The following is a 25,191-nucleotide window of genomic DNA, read 5'->3' as shown; positions in this document are numbered from 1 at the left end:
TAAGAGGTATGATGTGGTTGTAGCCCTAGTCCTGCTGCAAATTTTAAATTATTTTTCTTGTCCTTCAGAACAAGCATTCTCCTTTTTTTCCCTTTTCACTTTGTATATCTTGATGTTTAGACCTTATTTTTTTGTTTCTGATTTATCTGTTCTGCTGTTCATACCTATCCTAATTAATGACCTTAGTTTGCCTCATATGGTTTTAGATCAGGCCTGCAGAGCTTATGCCCCATTAAGTCAGGCCCTCCCACCAAATAAGTCTTGTGTCTGCCTGCTACCTGTTTGCCTGTCCTCCTATATTTTTTTCCTTTTCCAGTAGTTGTTTCTCCAATTTTTCTTATGTGTCACTCCAAAATCTATAGAAACACCAAATATTCTCTGTGGTTGGCTGTTGTAGATAACACTCTTCAAGGTTACCACCTTTACCTCTTCAGAGTATTTGGCAGAAGGCCTTTATATCCCATCTTGTAGAAAATCTAGGATGTGGGGGACTAGGGCTAGGATCGGCCCACCTATGTGGCAAGGTTAGATGACCATCTCAGGTGGCAGGATCCACAGAGGCAACGGATCCTGATGTAAATCTTTATTACTTTCTTGTTCCTGTTGTGGATCTTCACTTACCCCTTCTTCCCTGGCGGGGTGGTGGTGGTGGGCAGCGCTTTGTGGTTTGCCTCAGGTGCCAAATTGTATTGGGCCAACCCTTAATAGGGTTTTGACACAAATGTCCTCCAGCTAGCTTCATAAATTCTATTAGTGGACTGTCTTAGTGAATACCACATCAAATACCCGAAGACCTTGTATGCTCCTGGCTTAGGGCATCAAGTGTTCAGATTCAGAATGTACAGATGTGGATAAGCTACTGGGTTTTGGAACACAGTAGGTTGTGAATCCACTCCCATAAGTTGTGAATCCACAATCCATGAGATAAATACAAGGAGACTGAGATCACCCAAGTCTCTTACAATATTACAAAGCACCTTGCCTAGGATCAGTAGAGGTGGGAATACATACAAGAGGCCCATTGGTGCTTCTAAGATAGAGATTCTACTCCCAAAGTCAGTGAAACTCTCTCTAGTGTAGAACAAATCTGTCTTTCTATTCACTTTTGAGGCAGAAAGGCCCACTTTTTTATTTCCAAGGCTTTGAATTGAAAAGAAGTTCTCTTTGAGGAACTATTCTCCTGAGTCCAGTTCATGACAGATCCAAGGATATCCTCTGATTTTAAAAGGCAATTATCCAAGTTATGTGTAACACTGTCAAGAGAAGAGGTTTTTCCCTCTGGATTTCATGAAACCTGGTTCCACTTTGCTTGTTTAACAAGACTGCAGCACTCACACTGTGACTGAACCAAAAAGCAAGTCTGGATACAGATAGTGCTATTTATGGGTGGTGGTGGTGGATGTCATTTAATCATCTAGTTTCCATGCAAAAAGTTAAAGTCTGATGAATTTATTGAGATGAATATAGAATAAGTCTTACTCCCCTATTATCTTTTCAAATTAGAAAAATGAAAGAATGAACACTAATACCCTGCTGAGCATCTAGTACCAGTTCCACATCTTGGGATTGTAGCAAGATTTGGATTATCTCTTTCCATCAGTTGTCTCTTCAAAAGATTTCCAAGAAGAAGAGAGAACAAAGCACTTATTGGTAATGCACCAGGCTCCATAATATGGCTTCTGGAGATGGCACCTAGGACCCCATTTGTCGCAGTGGGGCGCCAGAGTCAGTCACAATTCTTGTTGTTGGGCTGATGATGAGAGAAGTTCTAGGAGTATATTTATGTCCCAGTTGAGGTTAGTTTGTGCTGGTACAGGTAGCTAGAGTATCAAAAGGATTGGTTGATGAGTGTTTTGTCAGAAGAATGAGCTTTGGAGAGCCAAGGGAAGGGCCACTGCCCTGCTTCCAAATCAGTGAATAGCTTTTCATATGTTCTTTGGACAGGTTCTCACTTGAATATGGCAGTTTTCCATGCCCTGGATCAGAGGGGTTTGTGGTTAGCGCTACAGAGTCTGGGCCAGGACACACACAGACATTATGCAAGCAGACAATGTAGCAGTCTCTAGGCCAGCACCCACTGCTCAAGACATTTTGTTGATGTTTAGGTCCACCTTTTGTCACCCTGAAGTTGAGCCCAAAGATCAATTAACCAAGACCAGGGAACTCTGCAGCAGAGGCTTTAAGAGCACACGGCTTTCATTTTAGTACACTTTCTTTCTTAAACTATGTAGATCAGATATTGCAAGCTGTGGGGAGTGCTGTGTCCTTCATTAAAGCTCCATCTACTCAAGAGAAGCTTGACTCGAAATACTTGAGTTGATTTACTGACCCTAAGAGCTATACTTTTACTTAAGCTGAGGTTTCTCATTTATAAGGTGATCAGAGCTAAACAGTTCACCCACACAGTCCCTCCTGTGGAGAAACCAGAAATTATAGAATCTTGATCAGCTGGCTGTGGTGCTGGCTTGGGCTTCTTAAGAGCAGTCTCTGATGGGGAAGATTTCCATGCCACTTGACCCAAATCATCTGACTTTTAGGATGCAGGCATGCAGAGTAGGAGAGGAGTGTCCTGCTTTGTTTGTGACCAGGGTAGTTGGTGATACAATGTGGGAGCGATGAACTTTGAACAGTTTGTGGTGTCACAGATCACACAAGCATTGTAAGTCCATGCAAATGGTCTAATAAGAGACCCCAAACTTCAGTTCTGACTGAACTAAATTATGTTTTCTGCTCAGGTTCATAATGCAAAGGTGAGAGAAAACAGCAAGTGAAAGGCCCAGGTTTCCCTTCTAATTGGGTCTTACATCCTCTTACTGTCATCAATTGAGCCCTTAGAAAGGTGGGAAGATAGCAAGGGTGTGACTCAACTTGGGTAGTAGATGGTTATTTGTCCATGTAGATCAGTTGCCATTCTATTTGAGGTTTCTGGGGGCTAAGGCCAATTTAAAGGAACTTCTACTAATTTCAGTCTGCCCTTATAAACTGGGCCAGCAACCCAAAGGATATTCTACTCAAGTCTCTACAAGGAAGAGATTAGAAAGCAAAACTGTCCACTGTCTGCAACCATTTGCTGGGGCAAAGTGTGAATGGGAGACTTGCAGGAAAGATTGGAATGTTCCTATAGTATAGACCAGTGGTGTCCAAACTTTTTTCAAAGAGGGCCAGATTTGATGAAATGAAGGGTTGTCAGGGCTGACCAAAGTTGTTAACCTTTTTTTAGGATTCAAGTTGTTGAGGTAAACTGCCACAGGGGTCGGATTAAACTGACTGGCGGTCCGGATTAGGCCCCCGAAACGGACTTTGGACATGGCTTGTATAGACCTTAGTGCTTCTTTTTTTACATGTCTACCTTTTCTATTGAGCTGGAAGCTCATATATACTTGGATGATACAGGGCATAGCCCGAAGTTACTCTGGTTTCCTTGTGTCCATTCTGTTAAATCCTTATTTAAACTTTTGTTCTGGAAGTCAAGATTCTGCCCTTGTTCTAGCACCAAGTAGGTTTGTTGCAGAAAAGGATCCAGAGAGTTCCCCATATCCATTTCCGGCATGCTGGCTTTGAAGGATGCTCCTCCCAGCCCCAAAGAGTCCACCCAGCTGTTGGTATCTGATAACTGAAGCCTCGTCTCTGGCAAACTGCTGTAAGCAGAAGAATCCCAGCTGGATCCTGGGGTGGGGCGGTGTCTTCAACCTTTGGATTCAGGGCTTGATTTTATTTTTATCATTTTGAAAAGATGGAGCTATAAAAGGTTTCCAGGAACATTTGATTATGGTCCCTCAAAACAGCCATGATAGGAGGTCAAGTTGAACCCCATAAGGACATATATCAATATCATACTTTTTTACCCCAGATTACTTTCACCCATTGGACTAGAAGAAAGGTGACCAAAAATGTTCTGAAGGGTTGATGTCGAAATACACAGAATTTTGTGGCACCTTATAGACTGTTTTCTTTTCACATAAGCCATAATAAATCTGTTTCTAAGGTGCCACAAGTTATTTTTGTGGGGAGGTTTGCAGTATCAGACTAGCATGGCTATCCCTTTGGAATTTATCAAAGCATACATATCCTTATAATTGAGAAAACAATGCATTGTAAAACTTGTATCTTGCAATAGTCATTATATCTCAAAAGATGAACATGTTTCAAAATTCAGTGAATGCTGTGGAAATGGAGAAATAAAATCAAGCAAGTCAGTCTTGTACTACCTACAGAAACACAAGTGGCAGGTACACTGCAGTATTGGGTGCACATGTTTGCACATGATAAAAGGAATGAGAAAATATGTAGTCTGCTTATTAAATAAGCACATTGGGAAGATATATGATTTCCGGGATGTTACCATGGCTTATATAGAGGTGCCCACAGGCATGTGTTTTCTATTGGATGGAATCTCAGCAGATGCCAGGAACGTGTTCTTTACTGATACATTAAGAGCATTATATTTCCCCTCCAGCAAATAATTGTGGGGAACTGCATCCTTTGAATATTGGAAGAGACAGATGTGTAAGAGAGACCTATGTCTTGAAAATGCTTCCATGCTTTTATCTGGAGTTCATGGGTCCCATATTCAAGTCTGACCCTCTTGAGATTACAAAGACACACTTTCCTATGTTTAAAAAACTGGATTGTTCCTAAGAGACAACAGTTCAGATGCTGTTCAGTTGCACTCTAAGCTCCATCTAATGCAGAACAACCTTGGACTAGGATTAATATTGTTGCTTTGGCTGCTATAGTTAGAAGCCTACCCCTGACCACTAGCACATGGCCTCCAGGAGTTGATTATTCCTGCTTTTCTTTTATACACCCACTAGCTTGTTTTGTCACATTCAGTCTAGTTTGCTTTTTAAAAGAGATGAGATCCACTGTGGATCTGAATATGGTAACCTTTCTCTTCTAGACAACAAGCCCTATATTTTTATCCATGGCAACTTTTTTGTTTTCATTTGCTTTGTTATTTATTATTATAATTATTTACTTAGTTGCCTAAGGTGAGAAACAGTCTCAAAGCAGCTTACAAGCAATATGAAACAAGCAGAGGGCCTTCTCGGTAGTAACACCCTCCCTTCAGATGTAAATGGAATAAACAACAATCTCTACTTTAGAAGACCTCTGAAGGTAGCCCTGTTTAGGGAAAGTTTTAAGGACTGCTGTTTTTAGATAAGTTGTAAGCCACCCAGAGTGGCTGAGGGAACCCATCCAGATGGGTGGGGTGTACATAACAAAATTATTATTAATTATTATAATGATATAAAATATAAAACATACCAATAACAATAAAAAAATCTAGCATACAAATGCTACTGCTACACCATCCCATGAAAATACCAGAAACATCACTGGTACAGTAACGATTTAAAAGTGCCAACCAAGAATTACTGCTGCACATACTTCTATGTCCAACATCATAGCTTCTACCTATCCTAAATGTCTGTGATTTGCATTTTAAATGGAGGTTATAAGATATTTGAAATACAGGGATCAGCTTACTGTGCAATGTTAACATGTCCCCCATAAGAAGGTGCTTCCTCCATACAGTATTATTTTTCAGAAAGGGAAGACTGTTAAATTATAAGTTCAAATAGAAGTTCATAATGACAGAAACCACCATTACAGATCAGACATCACAGGCAGAGCTTCTGAGCCTTCTCACTATAATTCAGAAATGGTGGGCACAATCAGCAAAAGCTAGTCACAACTTAAGACTCATTCAAGTAATGAAATAGAACAGATCATAAATACTTTCCCTTTAATGTGGAAGCACTTTTATAGTGAGGCAGTTTTGCACATTCAGCTGTAGATAATCAAATGATTGCTTGGCCACTATGAGAACGAGATGCTGAACTAAATGGTGCTTTGTCCTGGATCTTAGGCAAGTCAATCTAAAAACTGTGGGTTGTTTTTTACAATAAGTATAGAAAATTATTATTTTTAAGTAAGTTGGTATGCACAAGTTTTGTACAAAAAGTGATCTTGTACAAAAAGTGAATCCAGCTCCTTGGAAATAAGGCACGGAACGTATATGGACACTAAACAGTGCACGGAACAGTGCCACAGTGAGTGACAGAGCCCTTTGTCTTCAGGTGGCTGAGTGAAGCACGATGGGGTCATGTTCAGATATCTTACGACAATGTCAATCTTCTCAGTATAAAATGATTATTTGTGCTAGATTAACACAAGCAGTTCAAATCTCAAAAGTCCTATACTGTATTTAGTCTCTTGGTTTCTGATCATGGGTGAGTCACTTAAAATTCTGGGGCTTCAGCTGCCCAACTGAAATGAGATCCTTCTGTATCTCCAGCAGTGATAGTGGGTAAGGGCAGGATGAAGGACAATATACTGAGGACGCATGGTCAAGAGGCATCTACAGCATATATTTATCCATGTTTTAGCCTCCATTTTCCAATTGATATTAAGCATGTGCTACCTAAACAGTATAGAAATTATTTAAACCATTAAGCACCCATCTCTCAAGATCTATGGGGCTCTTAGGCAAGACACTTTTGGACTGGTGGGGTCTTTGCTGTGGAGCCCCAGCTGATGTCTAGCTTTCCACCCCCTGAAGTCACAACAGGCCCGCCTCAATATAAAACTAGTATCCCTGTTTTCATGCATTAAATGTTGAAAAATTAAAAAGTTAGCTGTTGCTCTTGCTTGCAGGCAATGTTGGACTTTATTATTTATTTAAGGAATTTACACCCTTATTTTCTTTATTTGTCTTAAAGTGGCTTTCAGTAAAAATATTAAGTCTCTTTGTGCAGTACTGCTGCCTTCACAACTGGGAGCAGAAAATGCTTTTCACTCAGAATTCTTGATAGAAGGATGCAAGGTAAATATCATGGGTGTCAATTCTTATGTGATACTGATTTGTTGTACCTTAGTTTCTGTACAGAAACCACCTAGTTCACATTTTCAGGTACTGAAACCTCTCCTCCTCCAGTTTTGATTTCTGCAAGTAGCTAGAATTTAAGATTTTACTCTATATCATCTGTGTCTCATGAATCAAATCCAGAATCTTTTTCAGCAGTAAATGTGAAATTGTTGCTTGTGTACTTCCATCAAGGAAGTGCTTTTGTTTCAGGGTTATTTTATTTTCCCAACACAAACTACAATGTAGTTTCAATGAGAAAATCTCCTTAGCTTGAAGGGCCAGTGCAACTTGAAGTGTTAATATGTTATGTGGCTGCACAGGTGTCACAGGTTTGAGCAGGATATCACACAACTGTTGCTGGATTATGACTTCTGTGAATATAGTACTAAAGGGTTATGTCTGAGATTGTTTTTAATCATTTGGATAACCCTTCAGGACCCTAACAATCTTCCTGAGGCAAGTTTCTATCCTCTCACTTTATCCAGATGATCTTTTGGCATGGTCTTGGATTGTTTGTCCCTTCTCCTTTGATGACCTCTGATATCTCCTGTTAGGTGCAAAGGAACATTATGTGTGTTAATACAAGGAGTAAAAACAAACTCTGTGTTTCATTGTTATTTGTAGTGACAATGCCTAGATTGAATGGAGAGGGCAGACTGAAGGTGGAAGCCAGTTTTATGCATGGAGAAAGGTCTTCTTGTCGAGTTGATTAATTACACAAAGGTTTCTTAATGCCTTCTAGTCACTGCATCCCTGGAGGGTCTCATGAGTCTATTCTCTGCCCTACAAGCTAATGCCAGGTGCTTTCCTTTTTTGGTCTGGCCCAATACTTTTTATTAATACTTACACCCAACCCAGGGCAAATTATAGGGTTGTGCTACTCATGGAATCAAGGCAATTGTTTTCCCTAGATAGCTCCAGTAACATTCAAACTGCCCTGTTCTGTACTCCAGAAAGGGCTTCTCTGGAAGCCCATGTGAATCAAACCAGGAAGTACAGCAGCCCTATGTGGGCTTGCTGCAGGTTTCCTGCCCATGTGTACAAAAACCCCTTGTGATGAAAGTGACCGTGTATATTTTCCTCAACCTCGAAACAGTTACAAATGTTTTTTTAACTCAAGGTTGAGTTTCTGTTCCCCTGCACACCTTTCTCTCTGGAGAATTACCCCCTCCACCCCCACTCCCACAAATAAAGAGAGAAGGGGAGGCAAATGTTGGAATTTCCCTTCCTTGGAAAACATGGGATTTGTGGAGACTGCTGTTACTCATTTGTTATATATGGGAAACAGACAGCTTTCCTCAAGGAAGCATTTCTGTTTCATGCATATTGCATTTTTCCAGTGCTCAAGCTGCAGTATTAGCTGAGTAAATGATATTTGACCCCCCCCCCCTTCTGTTGTGAATACTGGATGGAACAACATGGCATGAGAGTTACAGACACCTATTGGATAGTGCTTGTAATGGCTGCCCCCACCAAGTATCTGTGTGTCACTTCTCGGGGTCTGGTACAAATTTGTAACACGAGTCTTCTTTCCTCTCTGCTGCTCCCTCCCTCTTCTCCCAACCCCCCACAAAAGGCTTTGTCTATTTTGAAAAATTAGAGGCTTGATTGGAATATGTTAGCATAAATAATGGGAACTAAGGAGGCTCTTTCTATTAGTGGCTGCCTGATTTGTATTTATAGCCAGATGTGGCAATATGGGGGTGGGTGGGTGTATCTCACACTAAATGCTGTATAGGCACTGTGTTCCCTTGTCATGGACCTACTGTAAGTTCTACACATTGTGAAGGCTAGAGGCCTAATATGTTTGCTGACGTATGTTCTGAGACCAGCAAGACCTCTTGTTTTGCTGTCCCTGGTTGGTACAGTGCTTGTTCATCCCTCCTTCTGGCAGTCAGATGCCAAAAGTGTTGGATTCTTGTCTATTGGGATTTTATGTTTAAAGACCATCATATGTGGTGGTCTTGCAGTTAAGGTTAAAGCTTATTGGGAAATGATATATAATGAATTGAAAAAGATGCTTAAAATAACATTCAAAAAAACAAAACAAAAAACTAGAAGCTTTTATTATGGGAATTATAGGGATAGAGCAGGGATCAGCAACCTTTTTCAGCCATGGGCCAGTCCACCATCCCTCAGACCATGTGGTGGGCCGGACTATATTCTGGGGGGGGGGGAGAAATGAATGAATTCCTATGCCCCACAAATAACCCAGAGAGGCTTTAAATAAAAGGATACATTCTACTCATGTAAAAACACTCTGATTCCCAGACCGCCCACGGGGAGGATTTAGAAGGCGATTGGGCTGGATCCAGCCCCGGGGCCTTAGTTTGCCTATCCATGGGATAGAGCTACCAAAACAGTATAGAAATTTATTAATGTATGCAACTACAGCAGCAAAAATGTTATTTGACCAAAAATGGAAAAGTAAGTCTCAATGAAAGAAGAATGGATACCAAAACTTATGGACTTTGCAGACATGGCAAAACTTACTGGAAAAAATAAGAAATCAAGATAACAAACTTTTTATAAAAGAATGGAAATGGTTTATTAAATATTTACAAACAAATTGTAAACAGATAAGGACATTGGCAGGATTATTATAATAGCCTGCAATTTCATAAGAGTATACAATTAAAGTAGATGAATAACTGAAAACTATAAATAATTTTTAAAACAACAACAACAGTGTTGGATTCTCTTGAGTGTGCACAGGAAATGTCAACAGGAACATAGGAACTCTGGAAGTTGTGGCTCTTGAGAGAGCATCTTATGTAAAAGGGTGTATATCTCTTTGACACAAACGAAGACATTGTGTTAACTATATAAGTGGCTTTTGTGTGTGCTTTTCTTTACCTGTGGGTGGGGTGTCCTGCTTGGGGTAGCAATTTTACGCTTTGTCCCTGCTGTGGCCTTGACCTCCCGGCTGCTGTTTTCACCAGGGGGAAAGTCACTGTCCCACTTCTGCCCACTTCTGCCCACTTGCTTGGGCCCTGCCCCCCCTTTAACTACTCCAGCATGTTAGCAAGGAACGCTCTTTGCAGCAACACCCTCTTTAGGATGCCTTTATGTATTTATTACTAAGTGGTGGGTGAGTCACCTCCTTCAACAAAACTATGTCCACAGCAAAACTACTATGAATTGCTTTGGAGACAGGATATTGTGTTATTGCATCCTGCTTTGAATAAAAGCTGGGCTTTTTAATGTCTTCGAAGGCTCTGAAAAGGGATTCTCTCAAGAGCTTTGTCTGCTGCTCACTTGCCACCCTTACTCTTTCTGTTCAGTCTATGGGGTGATGTTTTCCCACAGGTGCGATGGGCATAAGGGTTTTGTTCCCTTCTTAGCCCCTGCTGTGGGGCTGGAGAAATTCCAGTCCCTTTCCTTCTATGGGCCTGGCTTTCCTCTTGCCCAGTCAGACCAAAATTTCAGTTCTTTTTTGTGTTTGGGGCTGGATCTCTGCCTTCTACCATAAATATCCATAATAATAACTATGAAGCTTTAATAACAGATTACTCCAGTATGGTAGCGCTAAATTGGTTGAGAGGAGGTTTTACCCTAGAAGAGGGTTGGAGTTTTCTTTAGGGGGGGAGTTTATTGTCCGCAGATTTTCTCAAGCCAGGTGGGCCCTTAAGAGGAGAGCCCTATCCTGTCTCTTTTAATTGAAGCTCTCTTGGGCCTCCCAGCTGGTGTGGAAACAGAGCAGGGGGCTGCATTTGGGTGGCCCAGCTGGGAGGGAGGAGGTGCCCAGCCCAGCAATTTATCCAAGAGCCTGTAATTATGGGGATAATTCTGAAGGCCTGTTCCACTGCCTGGGAAGCGGCTCTGCTGAACCTAGGGGTAGAGAAAAGGGAGAGACGGTGTCAGCATGTGCAACCCAGAACTGAGATAAGTTGCTTTTGTCAACACCAGGTAATTGATCTCCCCTGCTCCTCAGTTACATAGCTACCCATTTCTCAGCTGGGTTAAGAGATGACCCTTGCCTTGAGGGCAGTTGACCATGTAGCCAGGCTGAAGCAGCACTCTGGAATCTACTAGGACTAGGATGTCATAGTGAATCCCAGGGTGTGGCTTGGAGTGGCTTCTCAGGAATGAGAAAGGGTGGCAGGAAATAAAGTCTTCCACAGAATAACCTCGCCATGAAGCTCTGCTCCAGTGCCCTGTTGGCACCGGTACTTTCAGGCATGCTCTTGCACTAGGCTTGCAACCCAGACTCTTTTTGCAAAAGCAAATTGGCTAGGCCCTTTAGACACAAGTCCTGCCGGACGTGCTGTGGGGATGTTCCTAGATCAGCCAGCTCTGGGTTACTGGGCATCTCTCCACTTGGCTCCCAACCAATTCTGCTTTTTCGGCTGCCCTTGTTGGTACCCAGCTCTGCTTCTGTGGGGAGACAGGGAGTGTTTCTGGGAGCATGGTGTGAGGCATCCTCTGAGCCAAAGAGGCCCTGCTAGGGGAGGAGTGTCCTACACAGTTGGCTTGTCTAGCAAGATGGGGCAGTGTAAGTCTGTCGGACCCCACACAGTGCAAGGGCCAACTGATGGGATGGAGCTTGCAGCCTCTCCTTAAAGAAACCTGGGAATCTTGAGTACAAGAAGACCCTAATGTTTACAAGGATGTGGTCCAGTGTTTTCATCCCTGCTGTTCTGGAGATATTTCAATGCTCCTGGGGAGGCTGTGAGAGCAGTGGCGTAGCGTGGGGGGTGCAGGGGGTGCCAGCCGCACCGGGCGCAACATTTTGGGGGGCGCACTCGCAGCTCTCTGCCCCTACCTGGTTCACACACTCTCTCTCACAGTGCTGGCTGTGCGAATCCGAGCTGCCAGGTCGCCGCCCACTGTGCGGAGAGAGAGCGAGGGAGGGACAGTGCAGCACGCTTCGGGCCACGCAGGGCTCTTCCGACGGCGCCGAGCCCTTCGCGGAGGCTGCGTCGCCCGTACTTCAGAAAGCGGTGCGTGAAGTTTCCCCGCAGCAGCCAGCCGGCCCCGGAGCACGTGCAGAGCGCCGATTCCCCCTGGGCGATCCCGGCCGGCAGTCCAGTCGGCGACAGCGCCGGCACCGCGCTCCTTCCTCCCCGCGAGCGCCCCGTCGAGGGAGGCTGGTCCTCCGAGCCAGGCACGGCCGAGCGCGCCTGCCCGCCTCCTCCCGGCCATCGGGGGAGGGACCCAGGATGGGGAACCACCCCGGGCGGAGGCGGAGTCGCGCAGGGGAAAGGCCGCCCGCGCTCTCCGCGGCCCTCTGCACATGCTTGAGGGCGCCGCGGCCTCACTCCTCCAACGAAAACCAGATCCAGGGAAGGAAGCCCCGCGCAGCTGAGAAAGAGGCTCCGCGAGCATGTGCAGAGCTTTCAAACTGCTAGGTTGGCAGGAGCAGGGACCGACCAACGGGAGCTCACCCTGTCGCGGGGATTCGAACCACTGACCTTCTGATCGGCAAGTCCTAGGCCCTGTGGTTTAAGCCACAGCACCACCTGTGTCCCAGCAAGGAAATAGTGAGCAAATAAAGGATTCTGCTCCCCCCCCCTATGCCTCTGCTCCCGACATCACCACCACTCCACGAAATGCAGCTTTCCTGATCTGGAGGGGTCTGTTGGGTGCCTGAGTCATATTTGCTGTCTGAAATAAAGCTTGTCTTCTGGTTCTTATAGCCTGCATTTTGCAAGGCCATTTGTGTTCATTCTTAATCAGATGCACAGGGACATAAACATGAAACAGTTTATTATTCTACCCAAATATCAGTAAGACGGGCCAAAAATAAGTTATAAATGGTGTCAAATGAGAACAATAATTAAACAAATCTCAAGGTGGCATGAATGCAACCAGTGGCGTAGCGTGGGGGGTGCAGGGGGGCCGGCCGCAACATCTGGGGGTTAGGGGGCGCAAATCCACGGGTTAGGGGGCGCAAATCCACGGGTTAGGGGGCGCAAATTACTTGCCTTGCCCCGGGTGCTGACAACCCACGCTACGCCACTGTGTGAGAGTGAGATATAGCATATCTGAGGTGTGTACGTGTTCAATGCATGTGGGGTGGAATGAGGGATAATCCAATCTAATACTCAAAGCCAAAGCAGCAGTACAATTGGGAGTTTGATCAGGAGGGAGAGGGACCCTTTGCATGAAAAAGGAGAGGGCTTCCTTTGTTAATTGGAGTAAAAAAGAATTTGCATAGGGCTCCTCATTAACATGCTCACTGTTGCTACCTCGCTGTAGCCCAGAATCCCCTCCCCCAACTTTGTATCAAACAATGCTGCTCTCTCAGTGGAGGGGAGGGGGGTTAAGCAGGAGCAGCTGGGGGGGAGGGGAGGCTGTGGCACATAGAGTGACAGTACCTAAGTTTAACGCCCTCCCCATCAGACAAGAGAGTGCCCCATGTAAAGCATACTTGGCAGCTTCTCTCATTTTGCCTTGTCTTTTCATGTTGCTCCCTGGTTAATTAGGGTGTTGGAATTTGAGGCTTCCTCATTCGCCTTTGAAGCTTCAGATTGTCCTGTTCCAAATTAACCCTAATTACAAGGAATATCTCCCTCTCTTCCCTTCTTCACAACACTTGCAGATGTATTGTCATTTCAGCTCCGAACGTTGTTAATAAATAAATAAGGCTCCCAGTGTCCACTTCCTACTATCACTCATCCTGGGCAATGACAAGAACAAGGCTGTTGAAAGGGTCTCTCTCTCTCTCTCTCTCTCTCCCTCTCTGCATATTTCTGTCCTGGCCATCACATGGCACAAAACCATCTCCTGGCACTTGTTTAAAAAGAGGCTTTGTACTTAAAGACCGTCTGATGAAGGACTCCTCTAATTTTTGGGATCCATCTTCGCCTGTGGCTTCAAAGTTTGGCCTGAATGTGTTCCCCACCCTTCCTCTACATTCTGGTTGTACGTGTGGTTTCTCTCCTGGGTGGCCTAGTCAAGATCAGCAGAGCTCAGCATGACTCCTGGTGCCTTGCCTCCCAAACAGCCTGGAATGGTTTGGATTCTGCCTCTGATGCTTCCCTCCCAGCTCTTCCCATCTCGGACAGACGCAGAGTGTCTGTCCCCTCCCTGTGTTCCTTGGCATAGCCTCCTCCCTCACTGGCATCCCAGCTGTTCCTTTGGGGAGAGTGGCGTGGAAACCAAAAGCATGCCTGTCAATCAGCTTGGGTATATATATATATATATATATATATATATATATATATATATATATATTTATTTATTTATAAAAATCAACAGCTACGAAGCATTAAAAGAAGAATTTATACTTACAAAAAGTGACAAAATAGCAGGACAGGATAGAATTGTTGAGCTCAGCAGCGAGCTTGTAGTAAAAATGTCTACACAAACTCTCTCTTACCAAGTTTGAGAAATATAATTTATGATGAAGAACCCAGAACGATGGAAGAGGAGAAGCACCAATAAGCAAGAGAATTATCAGGCTGTGGAATATGTGGTTTTTATGTCCTCATTTTCTGCTTCTGTTAAAAATAAGGTGAGCCAGAGAATTTGAAAAGGAAAAGATAATATGTGAAAAATGATTTTTTATTTTAATATGAACAATATTTGGATAGGCTATCCTGTAGAGCATTCTTCCTCCCACTTGGTGCCCTCCAGGTAGAAAGATAATTTTATTTTTTATTTTGACAAAGTAATAATAATAAATAAATAAAAATGAGCACTCTGCCCACAAGGCAATTCCATTGTAACTTTCCAACCTCCCAAAATTTCAGCACGTCTTGTGATGGTTTGACCCATATATTTTTATAGACTACAACTCTCATCGTCCTTGACCATTGCTCAGGCTGGCTGGAGTTGATAGGAGTTTTAGTCCAAACCACCTGGAGGACACCATGTTGAGGAACGCTGTACTAGAGTCACATAGTTGGGAATAGTTGGCAAGCACCCTACAGTGCATATTATGAACCTTTCATTTGTTGTGCTCCACAGCTGCTGCCATAAGACCTACCTGTGTCGCAAACTTATTTTGGTTGTGCCCCAGTTTAGCTGTCTATACTCCTTCCTCGTCCCCATCCCTGCTGCTGCCACCATCAAATAATCCCGGGAATTGCAGTTTGTGATGTTTTCTGGAGAGAGGCAACATGTATTAAACCAGTTAAAGACAGATATGTCCACACACGTTTAGAAGAAAAAGCGTTGGGAAAATCAAGAAAGTGTTAGAATGCATTGGTGTTTCTTGGATTCTGACCCTCAAGAGACAGCTATGTTGTCATTAGCCCCATAAACCTGAAGCCTAACATTGAGAGTCTTCTGCAATGGCTTGAAAATGGGAGATTGTAGTCAAAACAGAATTTATCTTTGGGTTCAATAATCTGTCTCTCAGCCTGTGTCTCTATATCTGCAAAATGGAAATAGTGACAGCTTCCCTCACATGCTTATTTTAAGGATGATTAAGGGAATATCCACACTATAGACCCAAACCAGTATGAAATTGGTTTAACTGCCATGTATTTCGCCCTGGAGAAGTGTGGGAATTGTAGTTGTTTTTGTGAGGTTGCTTTGAGTGCTCAGATATAATCCCTTGAAAAAAGCACAATGACCATAAAGATGGTTTAAATTTATAACACAAATTACTTAACAAACTACTGAAGCAATACTGAAGCAATGTAAATTCATTGTCAATTTCCAAATGATATATTTGTTGTTAACTTTATAAATAAAATTTTATGAAGACACGTGCAATATTCCTCAATGATAAGTTTAACCATGGCAAACAAATGTCTCTGAAAGTCAGCTTTATCTGTTTAACTTCCTATCTTCTGCAGTGTGCAGCCACAGAAGCTTGTGTGCACTTTCACTTTGTACAGAGTGAATGTGAGGCTCAGCAGGCTTGGGCATTACTATGACTGAACTGAGTAGGCGCTGTAGAATATTTCCCAGAATCCTTTGCTATATACAGCTGTTCTGTGGCAGGCAGGCAACTTCTTCCACAACTTGCACTATTTTGTAGCAAAGCTACCATTGGGGGCATTCTTCAGAGTGGAAGCTTGGGGCACAGTGAATTTGCCCTTGGCATTATTAGTTCACTCATCCCACTCAAAGCCATAAGGGGCAAAAATGTTATTCCCCTTCAGTTTTTAATATACTGACTACATTAGTCATATTTATATACTTCTTATTGTGGCTTCTGGAGCACCAGGTCAGTTACAGTATATGGTGGCAACTTCCTCTGGCAGACGATGAACTACAGTGGTACCTCGGGATGCGAACGGGATCCGTTCCGGAGCCCTGTTCACATCCTGGACAGAATGTAAGATGCCTCTGCGCGTGCGCATGCACGGGTTGTGTTTCGCCACTTCTTCTCATGTGCGTGACGTCATTTTGACCGTCTGCGCATGTGCGAGCGCCATGGATCGCAACCCGAAAATACTTATCCTAAAGCGTATTTATCCCGAAGTATGACTGTAGAGCACTCTGTGCTGGTAGCAGCTTCTCAGTATGTAGTTTCTTCTTCCACTCGCCCTTTCCCTTTCTTTTTCAAAAATAAAATACAGTCCCAGAAGCTGCAATTACAGAGGAAGACTGTGGGGGAGGCAGTTCTTAGCCCTTTCCCTCCAACAGTTGTCCCCCCCCCCCCCGCCTCAGTAAAACCGCTCCTTGCAAGTTGCTGAACACCTGCCTCCTCTCCAGTAGGATTTTGCTTGTGGGTGGGGAGCTTCTCAAGCAACACCACTCCTTCTTGAACCCCTCCTCACTTCTACCTCTGCAGCTGTGTTTTGTTTTATGTTTTAAAGACACTATATGTGATCAAGCACAACACTTCGCTGTGTCTTTTAATTTGTTTTAATTAATTAGACAACTAACACAGATTGGAATCATTAGTCTACTGGTTAAATCTTCCAAGGGTTGGGGAAATGTATTCTTTTAACCACCATGATAATGTGAAGAAGAATACATGTGTTAAAGGGAAGACCAGACTGCATGATGTTCCCCTGTGGGCCTATTCTCAGTTCTAGGGTCTCTTATGTGAATAAGCGAAGAGCCAAGTAAGAGGACAGAGGTAAGTGGGAGGTATATTAACTCCAGTGTTTCTTTCCCTTTCCCTCCAGAGGGCAGCCGTGTCAGCCAGGAGCTCCGGTACACAAAGGAAAAGCTAGGAGAAGAGTCTCTGTACACACCCCAGATGCTGATACAAACTCCCAAACGGGAAGGTGAAAACATCCTGACCCCAGAGGCCTTGGGAATGCATCTTGAAGCTGCTCTGGCTGCAAGCAAAGTGCAAGTCTTACTTTACGGAAAGTGAGTTTCAAAATGGAAAATCTATGTTACTCTTATAAGAAGAACATACACTTTTTAAATGATGGATTAGATGAGGATCTATCTAGTCCAGCATTCAGTTTCTATCAATCTTCATGTGTCTCTGGATGCTCACAAGCAGAGCATGAAGGTTATGGCCTTCCCCAATGTTTGTGCTCAGCACCTGTTACTCAGAGGTACATTGCCTCTGCAGCTTCCATTTAGTTAACATTCCTCTTTCCAGCAATTCTTTTGACTTTTTTTTTTACATTCATTGCCTCTGCGTCTTCTTTCAGGTCTTGGGATCTCAACAAAATATGCTACAAGTCAGGTGTCCCCATAATTGAGAATGGAATGATTGCACGGGTGAGTTGCCAAGGGAATGCATGCAACTGCAGGGACGGGTTGCACTAAAACCCATAGAAATTAGGTAGATCAGCTGGGGAAAATCTCTTTGTTGGATGGCATAAATAATTCCCTGGGGTCTAGCTGGTTGGCTAGAGAATGGGGTGGGTCTTAGAGAGGATATCCAGGTTGCTATGGGGATAGGGTGGAATCTTTAAAAAAGGATGGTGTTACAAAGGAGCAGCTTCCCAAAGCACCCTTCTGGGTTCAGAGACTTGGACATTTCTGCATAGACTGGACATGCTTCTTTTTGCTAGACCCCTAACCCTGCTAACAATCACTCCTGTGTATCTGAGATAAGAGCTAACTATGAGGCTTTATCTCCCTTCCAGCCATATGCTGGGGGAGTAGAAAGTGGAAAGTCTATTTTATCCTCAACTGCTTTCAGTAGTGCCTGACCTTTGGTGATAAGGGCTTTACATCCTGCATGCCTCAGTTGCAAGAGACTGCTGTCCCCTTAGACAGGTATCCTCAGAATGAGGACTGCCTGTGGCCCACTGTAGCCCATTTGGCTAGGACAAGTCTTCCAAGTTCTCATATCTGGGATCTGTTTCAATTGAGGGCTTGTATTTGGGATGGTACTATTTGGTTCCCAAAGCCGTTCACTGTTCCAAAAGCCTTCAAGGGAGAGAATGGGGAGACAAGGTTAGTCCCACCTGCAGTAAAATTATGTGAGCATTTGGGCAGGACAAGGTAAGGGGGACAAAGAGAGCAGAAGAGAACTGGAAAGATGAACTTGTGGTTTTCCTCTGTGACTGTGGCTCTTGTCATTCCCAGATGATCGAGAAGCTCTTTCCTTGTGTTATCGTGACCCCACTGGACTGCTTTTGGGATGGTGCCAAGCTGCAAGGGGGTTCCGCTTACCTCCCGTGAGTACCTGTTTTTCAGGTGTACTTTTCTGCCCTGCTGTGATTGGCCTGTGAGGCCAAGGCTGTGTAGAAGGCTGTCTGTAGGTTAAGCATGTATCCAGCACAGGGATTTAGACCTGACATGCTTTTAGCTATTTCTCCTCCGTTCCCTATGCCACAGACTTATCTAGGCTTTAGGAAGTATGCTTGTCTATACACATACACACTCTCACACACTGCCTTCTATCTGAGCCCCCCCTCAGCTATTTGAGAGTGCTTTCAAGCTCTTTCACAGGATGTGAAGTATGATCATTTAGCATTTTCTTAAAGTGCCCAAAGCACTTCCCTCACTAAACACAATAATAAATATAACAAACTTTTAAGGTGGGGGGGTCCTATTCTTCCAGTATTAAAGAAGGCATTACTAAAGGCTCTTGCATCCCAGTGTGTTGGTGGATGAGCTGAGATTTGAACTGGGGATTTCCAGCTCAGACGTCACACCTCGAGCTCTTAACCTCTCGTACAGTGTCCCAGTTCTTATTTGCAGCTAAGCAAGGTCCCAACAAGGAGAAAGACATCTGAATGTAGCAGGAATGTTTGCCTGCAGTCACTGGTCAAGAACGAGGAGTAGAGGAAGAACCAGTCAGGATAAGGAATGTACATGAGCCTGCCCAAAAAGATGGTGGCATCTTTTTGTGTTTTCTCAATAATGCTCTTTTACCACTAAGTCAGAGCTGGAGTTACCTGTTTGCCTTTAAGGCCTGCAGGCTGGATTGGCCATGGCAGGCATTGTTAGAAAGCATAGTTGCTGATGATGGAGGAGGAGGACGGGTTGCAAGACGGGTTGCAAAAACACTTTGTGGCTTCATAATTTTCCTGTACTAAGAAGCAATAGGATCTTTGCCTAATAATTGGGTTTCTTGCTTGGCTTGCTTGGCACCTGTGGAAAAGCTTCCTTCCTGTATCTGATGCTTCCAAGGTAGAGTGGTACCTCAGGTTACATACGCTTCAGGTTACATACGCTTCAGGTTACAGACTCGGCTAACCCAGAAATAGTACCTCGGTTTAAGAACTTTGCTTCAGGATGAGAACAGAAATTGTGCAGTGGCGACAGTTTCAGGTTAAGAACAGACCTCCAGAACGAATTAAGTTCTTAACCCGAGGTACCACTGTACTTACCTACCTTTCAGTATTTTTTCAGCGTGCATTATTGCTTGTTTGGGGAAAGGGAGACAGAGTTCTCATTTTCAGTGGCACATATACTATAAAGGTGGCACCTGTGTCACAGGAAGGAGAATACTGTCCATCTGCTGTAGAATAGCATAATTTGCCAGTTACCACCATAATACTACAGCTTTTCTCCTCTTACCTATTCCACCACAGCATGGCCAACAGGGTTTTGCTTACATCCCCTCCCCTTGTTCTGCGATGCCACATTAGGGAGGGGGTGGTAACAGTTAGTGGGTGGTAGGATAGTCTCACATCCTCCAGCCTGCCCCCACAGAATTTGGGTATAGGTCCACAGCCCCAGCAGTTTCTCCCTGTCCCACTTCCGAACCAGAGGGAAAACGCTTTCTCTAGTCTCCTACCCCCTCCCCTTAGTTTCTACTTTGGGGCCAATTGCTTTGTTTTGTTGCTCCTGCTGCCTCGTAATTATGTTTCTATTAAGGTGTACAAAATGGGGGATGGAGGGGGAGAGAGGGTAAAGATGTGGGGACCAGCCCCACTGGAGGCGCTGGGGGAGGGAGGGCCAGGAACAATAGCCAGCATTCTTTCTGTTTACAAGTGTGTTTGTCCATAAGGGGCCCTGGAGACTTATGCTTTGTCAGCAAACGGCAACACCACGTATTCTCATGCTAATGATACTTTGAAAGCTCCAAGTTGCCCAACAAATGGAATAGTAGCTTTATTCAGCCTGCTGCTGAGAGAAAGGGGACAGGGAGGGAGGGAGGAGAAAACAGATTTCAGAAAAATTAAAAGAGGGAGGGATTTTAATATCAAACTGCCAAGAATAAGGGTTGGGGTAGGGTGAAGTGTTTTCCATTGAACTCAGGAGCAGCACAAATGCAAGGTGTGGGGTTTTGTTTTTTTAAGGGAACAGGGTCTGTTTCATCTCACTGAGTTTATCTCATACAAATGTTGGGTGCTATTTGCAGGGTGATTCACTGAACAAAATGGAGAGTTACTCTTAAGCACCCCCCCAAAGGAGAGCTAAAGGTTACAGAATTTGAGACTTTGGGTTGCTTTCAAGCTTCCCTTTTCTTTTCCTTTTTTAAAGTAGATGAAATATGGGGTTTTAAGAACACACTTTGCATAACAGCTCAGACTCATGTGCAAACGAAGGCAGTTGGCAAGGAAGCCTGGGGATTTTCTTGCTCTTCCTATTCTTCCATGAAACGTCATGTCCTTGCTCCCTTACTTTCTGTATCCAGTCTCTTGGGTTCCTTGTTTATTTATAATGACTCTCGTATCCCCCCTCCTCCACCGCTCAGAAATTTCACACACACACGTCCCAAAGTTTTCTTGTCAGTGGCTGGAATGGGGGAGTCTTTTCCTCAGGTCCAGCTTCCGCTTCAGTTCAGCTGAGGGTCTCTCTCTCTCCCCCCCTCCTTTTAACGCAAAGGGAGAGAAAACTTGGGAGAACAAAGGGCAGCAATCTATGGAAAAACAAAAGGGCCCGACTTGGCTCAGTGAAGCAAGAAACAGCAGATAAAAGAAGCTCTCTTTGGGAGCAGGAGCTGGGCTGTTTGGAATGTGGGAATCAGGCAAGGAGGAACCTTCTTGGGACCTGGGGGTTCATGAATGATTGGAGAGTGATTCTGCTCCGAGCATGACAAGACTTTCCCTGCCCCTGCTTTCCACATCTTGGAGTTTTGCTTTTTCCTTCTGTTTTTTAAAAAAAGAAAATAGCAAGCAAAATAGACTTTGCTTTGTGATTCCAGCTGAAAGGACAAAATGCTGCAACTCCCTTCTTCATATCCAACCACTCCCCCCCCCCTTCTTCAACTTATATTGGTTTGTTTGGCTACAAACTTGTGTGGAGAGATAGAAAAAATCCCTAGCCGCCAGCTCTCTAGAAAGAGTCTGGGAGACAAGCTTTGACTATCAAGGCTTTCAGTAATTCGATAGGCTCTGAGAGTAGAGCATGTAGGTCTTCAGGCCCTGATCCTGCATGGACAAGCTCCTCCGATTTTAATGGCTGCACAACAGGAACAAGAACAGATTCTCCCATTAGAATGGGAAAATGAACATGGAAAATCATACCTGGCAAATTTCCTTGCTGCAGAGCTCTTACAGACCCAGAAACTCAGGGGCTAATTACTCCGGGGCTATGTGAGCAGGATTGTCTCTAGCTCCAATCCACTGGGAAGAAGTACGGTTGCTAAGATTATATCAAGGCACTGAGGGAGACTGCAGTCGCCTTGCCACTTTCCCTTGCTTCTGTGGCCTCAATGATGCAAGCACTCCATGACAGGAAGTTGAAGACAAGAATGCATGAGAGCACCAGTGGAAGAGTGAGTGGCATCAGAGGAACTGTAGCTGCAGCCTCAGAGTCGTTGTTGTTTACAGCATTTAAAGCAGAGATGGGGAGCCTCAGGCCCAGGGATCTTAATGCAGCCCTCCAGGCCTCTATATATGGTCCTCATGAATCTCCCTGGGCCACAGCTCTCAATTGCCCTGCTTTTTGGAAATAGGCCTCTTGTTAGAAATTTCCTTCAGTCATGTTAGGAAGATGCTGCATGAATGGCAGTGGAGGAGAGTTGCTGGATATAATCAGACCTGAAACAAGATGCCAGGATTTGTTTGGATTGTAGCTATAACCTTGATCTCGGAGAATGTGACACAAAGCCTGGATCAATTACAATATACTGGCTAATTGAGTTCACTGTCAAATTCTACTCTATGAAGTTTCAAAACCTCCACCCTTTCCAACAGGTACTGGTCTAGGGAAATATCTTTTATCAGTTAATCTCTTGTCAGACCAAGCAGAGGATTTGCCCCCTCGAAAAGTTGCCCATTTGGAAAGTTTACTATAATTAGAGATCCCTTAAAGACGATTCCCCTTTCTTCTAAACTGTATTCCTATCTGTCTAGAGCTGGAATTAATTCCTAAGCAACTCCCTTGTACTTTATACAGATAAAACTAACCTCTATGGCTCACTGTGGCCTTTGGAACCATTCTTATTGCCTCTTCTCTGACCTTTGCCAGTACTTTATATGTTGCCAGAAGCAGTCATGCAAGTTGCTTGGGCTTAGTTCTCTGAATATCTTGTCTCAGTGGTTCTTCTCTCCTAGCCCCAGATACTCATTTTGGTGGGTCACTGACCCTTTCTCACAGTGTGAAGCCAAGGAACATTTTCAGCGAAACTAGAAAGTGACCAAATAATGGAGTTTCCACAAGATTCTTGTGAAATTTACTGTCTCAGGATAATGTTGGGCAGAACTTGGCACAATTTGCCCTTTCTTTGGTGGGTAGGGAAACTCTTAAGTATAGTACTACATTTTCAGGGGGTGTGACCTTTCCTCTGTAGTACAACAGATCTGTCATTGCAATGGTTGGAGATGAAGCCTTCCTGGGATAGATCCTTCCACACTTGCTCATTAAATAAGTTGCATGTTACAAGGGTTACCCTTTTTGTTTGGGCAGAAGCAAAATGCCTTTTCTCTCATCAAGAAGCCTTTTCAATATGTGTATATTATCTAGAGATCTATATAAACAGAAATAATAAAATATGCACATAACAAATTATACTGCTGTGTACATCCCTGTGCACAAATGCATCGGGCCAAGTGTTGGGCATGGAAAATACCCCTCTTCCCTTTCCAGCTTTTGTTGAAAGATTCTCTTTTGCTTCTGGAATACACCCTGATGCCCCTACATGCACATGACCCCAGCCTACGGCACACACACAGCTCTGGTGCTCCCAGAGGAGGCACTGTCCAGATCCTCTGGAGCTGGCACTCTAAACCAGATGCCAAATGAAAGCAGCATGCCTGATCCTGTTATGCACGGGAACAAAAGGAATGAAGCCCTATATCAGCACTGAGCAGACCCCTCCCACCCCCTAAATGAGTCTTGTGCAGCCAGTCAGGGCAATTAACGCCAGCGTGCTAACATCTTGATAGAGGCAGTGCTGGGAGAGCCAGGGCTCTGCATGCAAGGGAGAAGCAGCAGTACACAGGACAAGGGAAATGGACTTAAATTATGGCCAGAACTAGTATGTGGTGTGTGTGTGTTCAGAGATCTTCCTTCTTGGGGGACAAGTCCATGTTCCTTCTCTAGCCTCTTTATTGCTCCAAAGGAAAATAAAAGCTGCTCAAGTATGCATTGCTGCATAAGTATGATACAGCCCAGACATATGGTCAGGTTTAGCATTGCAAATATTCACACAAATTACTAGCCTACCAAAAAATGTAGTTACCTGCCTACTTATACATATTAGAATTTACAAGCCTCCTCTTAAAATCATCCATTTATTACAATCTGTAATAGGAATAAGTGATGCTATCTGGATATTTTCTTTGCCTGTTAACCCATATTTTATCTCCGTAGGGGCCGGCGCGATATCCAATGGACTAACTTAGACCCCATTCAACTGATGGACGAGTTGGGTCAGTTTGCCTCGCTGGAAGGATTCAAGGAGATGCTGGATAAGGCAGAGGTTGGCCAGGCCTATATGGAGCGGCCTTGTCTTGACCCCTTTGACCCTGAGTGTCCTACAAGTGCCCCCAACAGCCAAAGCCGGCAGGTGGGTTTGAGCCAGGCATGTTCCCCAACTATTCAGTGTATTTCCCAAATGCATATGCAAATGAGAAAATGAATTCTCTCAAACAGTATACAAGGGGGTAAATCTGTATGTCTTGACTGTTCTTCACTCTGCAGACGACAGCTCATACAATGGCATACTCTCCAGCAATGAAACATTTGGAACTTTATCTAGCTTTCAACACAGAATAAATATTTTTGTAAGAAAGCACATGGTTTGCATGCCAGATTCAGTCCCTGCCATCTCCAGGTAGGGCTGCAAGGGACTCCTGTCTGAAACCCTGGAGAGCCACTGTCAATCAACTTTGGCATAACTGAGCTAGATGGACCAGTGGTCTGAATTCATGTAAAGCAGCATCTTATGTTCCTAAGGAGGAGAGTTCCATTTTATGGATGCTTAGATCTGACATTAAGAGATGTACTAAGACAGGTTGGACAGCTGCACACACAATGCAACCTTCTTGTAATAGCCTTTTTGAAAAGGAGAAAATTGTAATATTGCGAAGTGCACTCAGTAGGAATTCTGCAGAACGGACACAAAATTTGCCACATGGGCAAAGAATTTGGTAAATGATTTATCTTAACTGGGATCACAAAGCTAAAGAGATCTGCAAATTCCATAGATAAATGTGGCAAAAAGTCGAGTGCCATTCAACGCTCCTAAGACATGCTAACCAAATAAAAAGGCAGTTTCCCCAATTGTTATACCTTTTCAAGATACCAGTAGCCAAGGTACCATCGGAGCCAACTCCTTTGCCCCCCCCAATAAGATATTTGAGGGATCCCTCCCAAGTTGATGGGCATTGCCATTCAAATGGTGTAGGCATCCTGCATCTTGTGATCGATTATGCAAGGAGGGGCTTATTTTATTCAAGCTGGCACCCGTGCAAGGTACACACTATATACCATGACATAAGACTGATATAGCCAAAGTAAATGAACATTCTGGCTGCAAAAAGTAGAGCTGATTCTCTGGCCTGGACTCTGGGAGGGGTGGGGAGGAGGCTCGATGAAGTCACAGAGCTCTTCAGATTGTAACACATGTGCAAAGCAACAGAATAGCTTCCTTGTGTCTTGTT

The 25,191-nt window shown here is 44.1% G+C and overlaps 1 protein-coding gene across 1 annotated transcript in view; it reads left to right on the top strand.

Moving 5' to 3' along the window:
• Positions 1–25,191, top strand: part of PTCH2 (patched 2) — a 76,981-nt gene that overhangs the window by 33,533 nt on the left and 18,257 nt on the right. The window contains exons 9-12 of the mRNA XM_081913917.1: positions 16,906–17,095; positions 17,389–17,458; positions 18,275–18,366; positions 23,900–24,095. Coding sequence (XP_081770043.1) covers positions 16,906–17,095; positions 17,389–17,458; positions 18,275–18,366; positions 23,900–24,095 — 548 coding nt within the window. The remainder of the gene's footprint in view (positions 1–16,905; positions 17,096–17,388; positions 17,459–18,274; positions 18,367–23,899; positions 24,096–25,191) is intronic.

Source organism: Podarcis melisellensis, assembly GCF_964234715.1.
Source record: "Podarcis melisellensis genome assembly, chromosome: 6".
Taxonomy (NCBI): Eukaryota; Metazoa; Chordata; class Lepidosauria; order Squamata; family Lacertidae; genus Podarcis; species Podarcis melisellensis.
The sequence above is the reverse complement of the archived record's forward strand: the minus strand, read 5'-3'. Positions and strand labels throughout refer to the sequence as shown.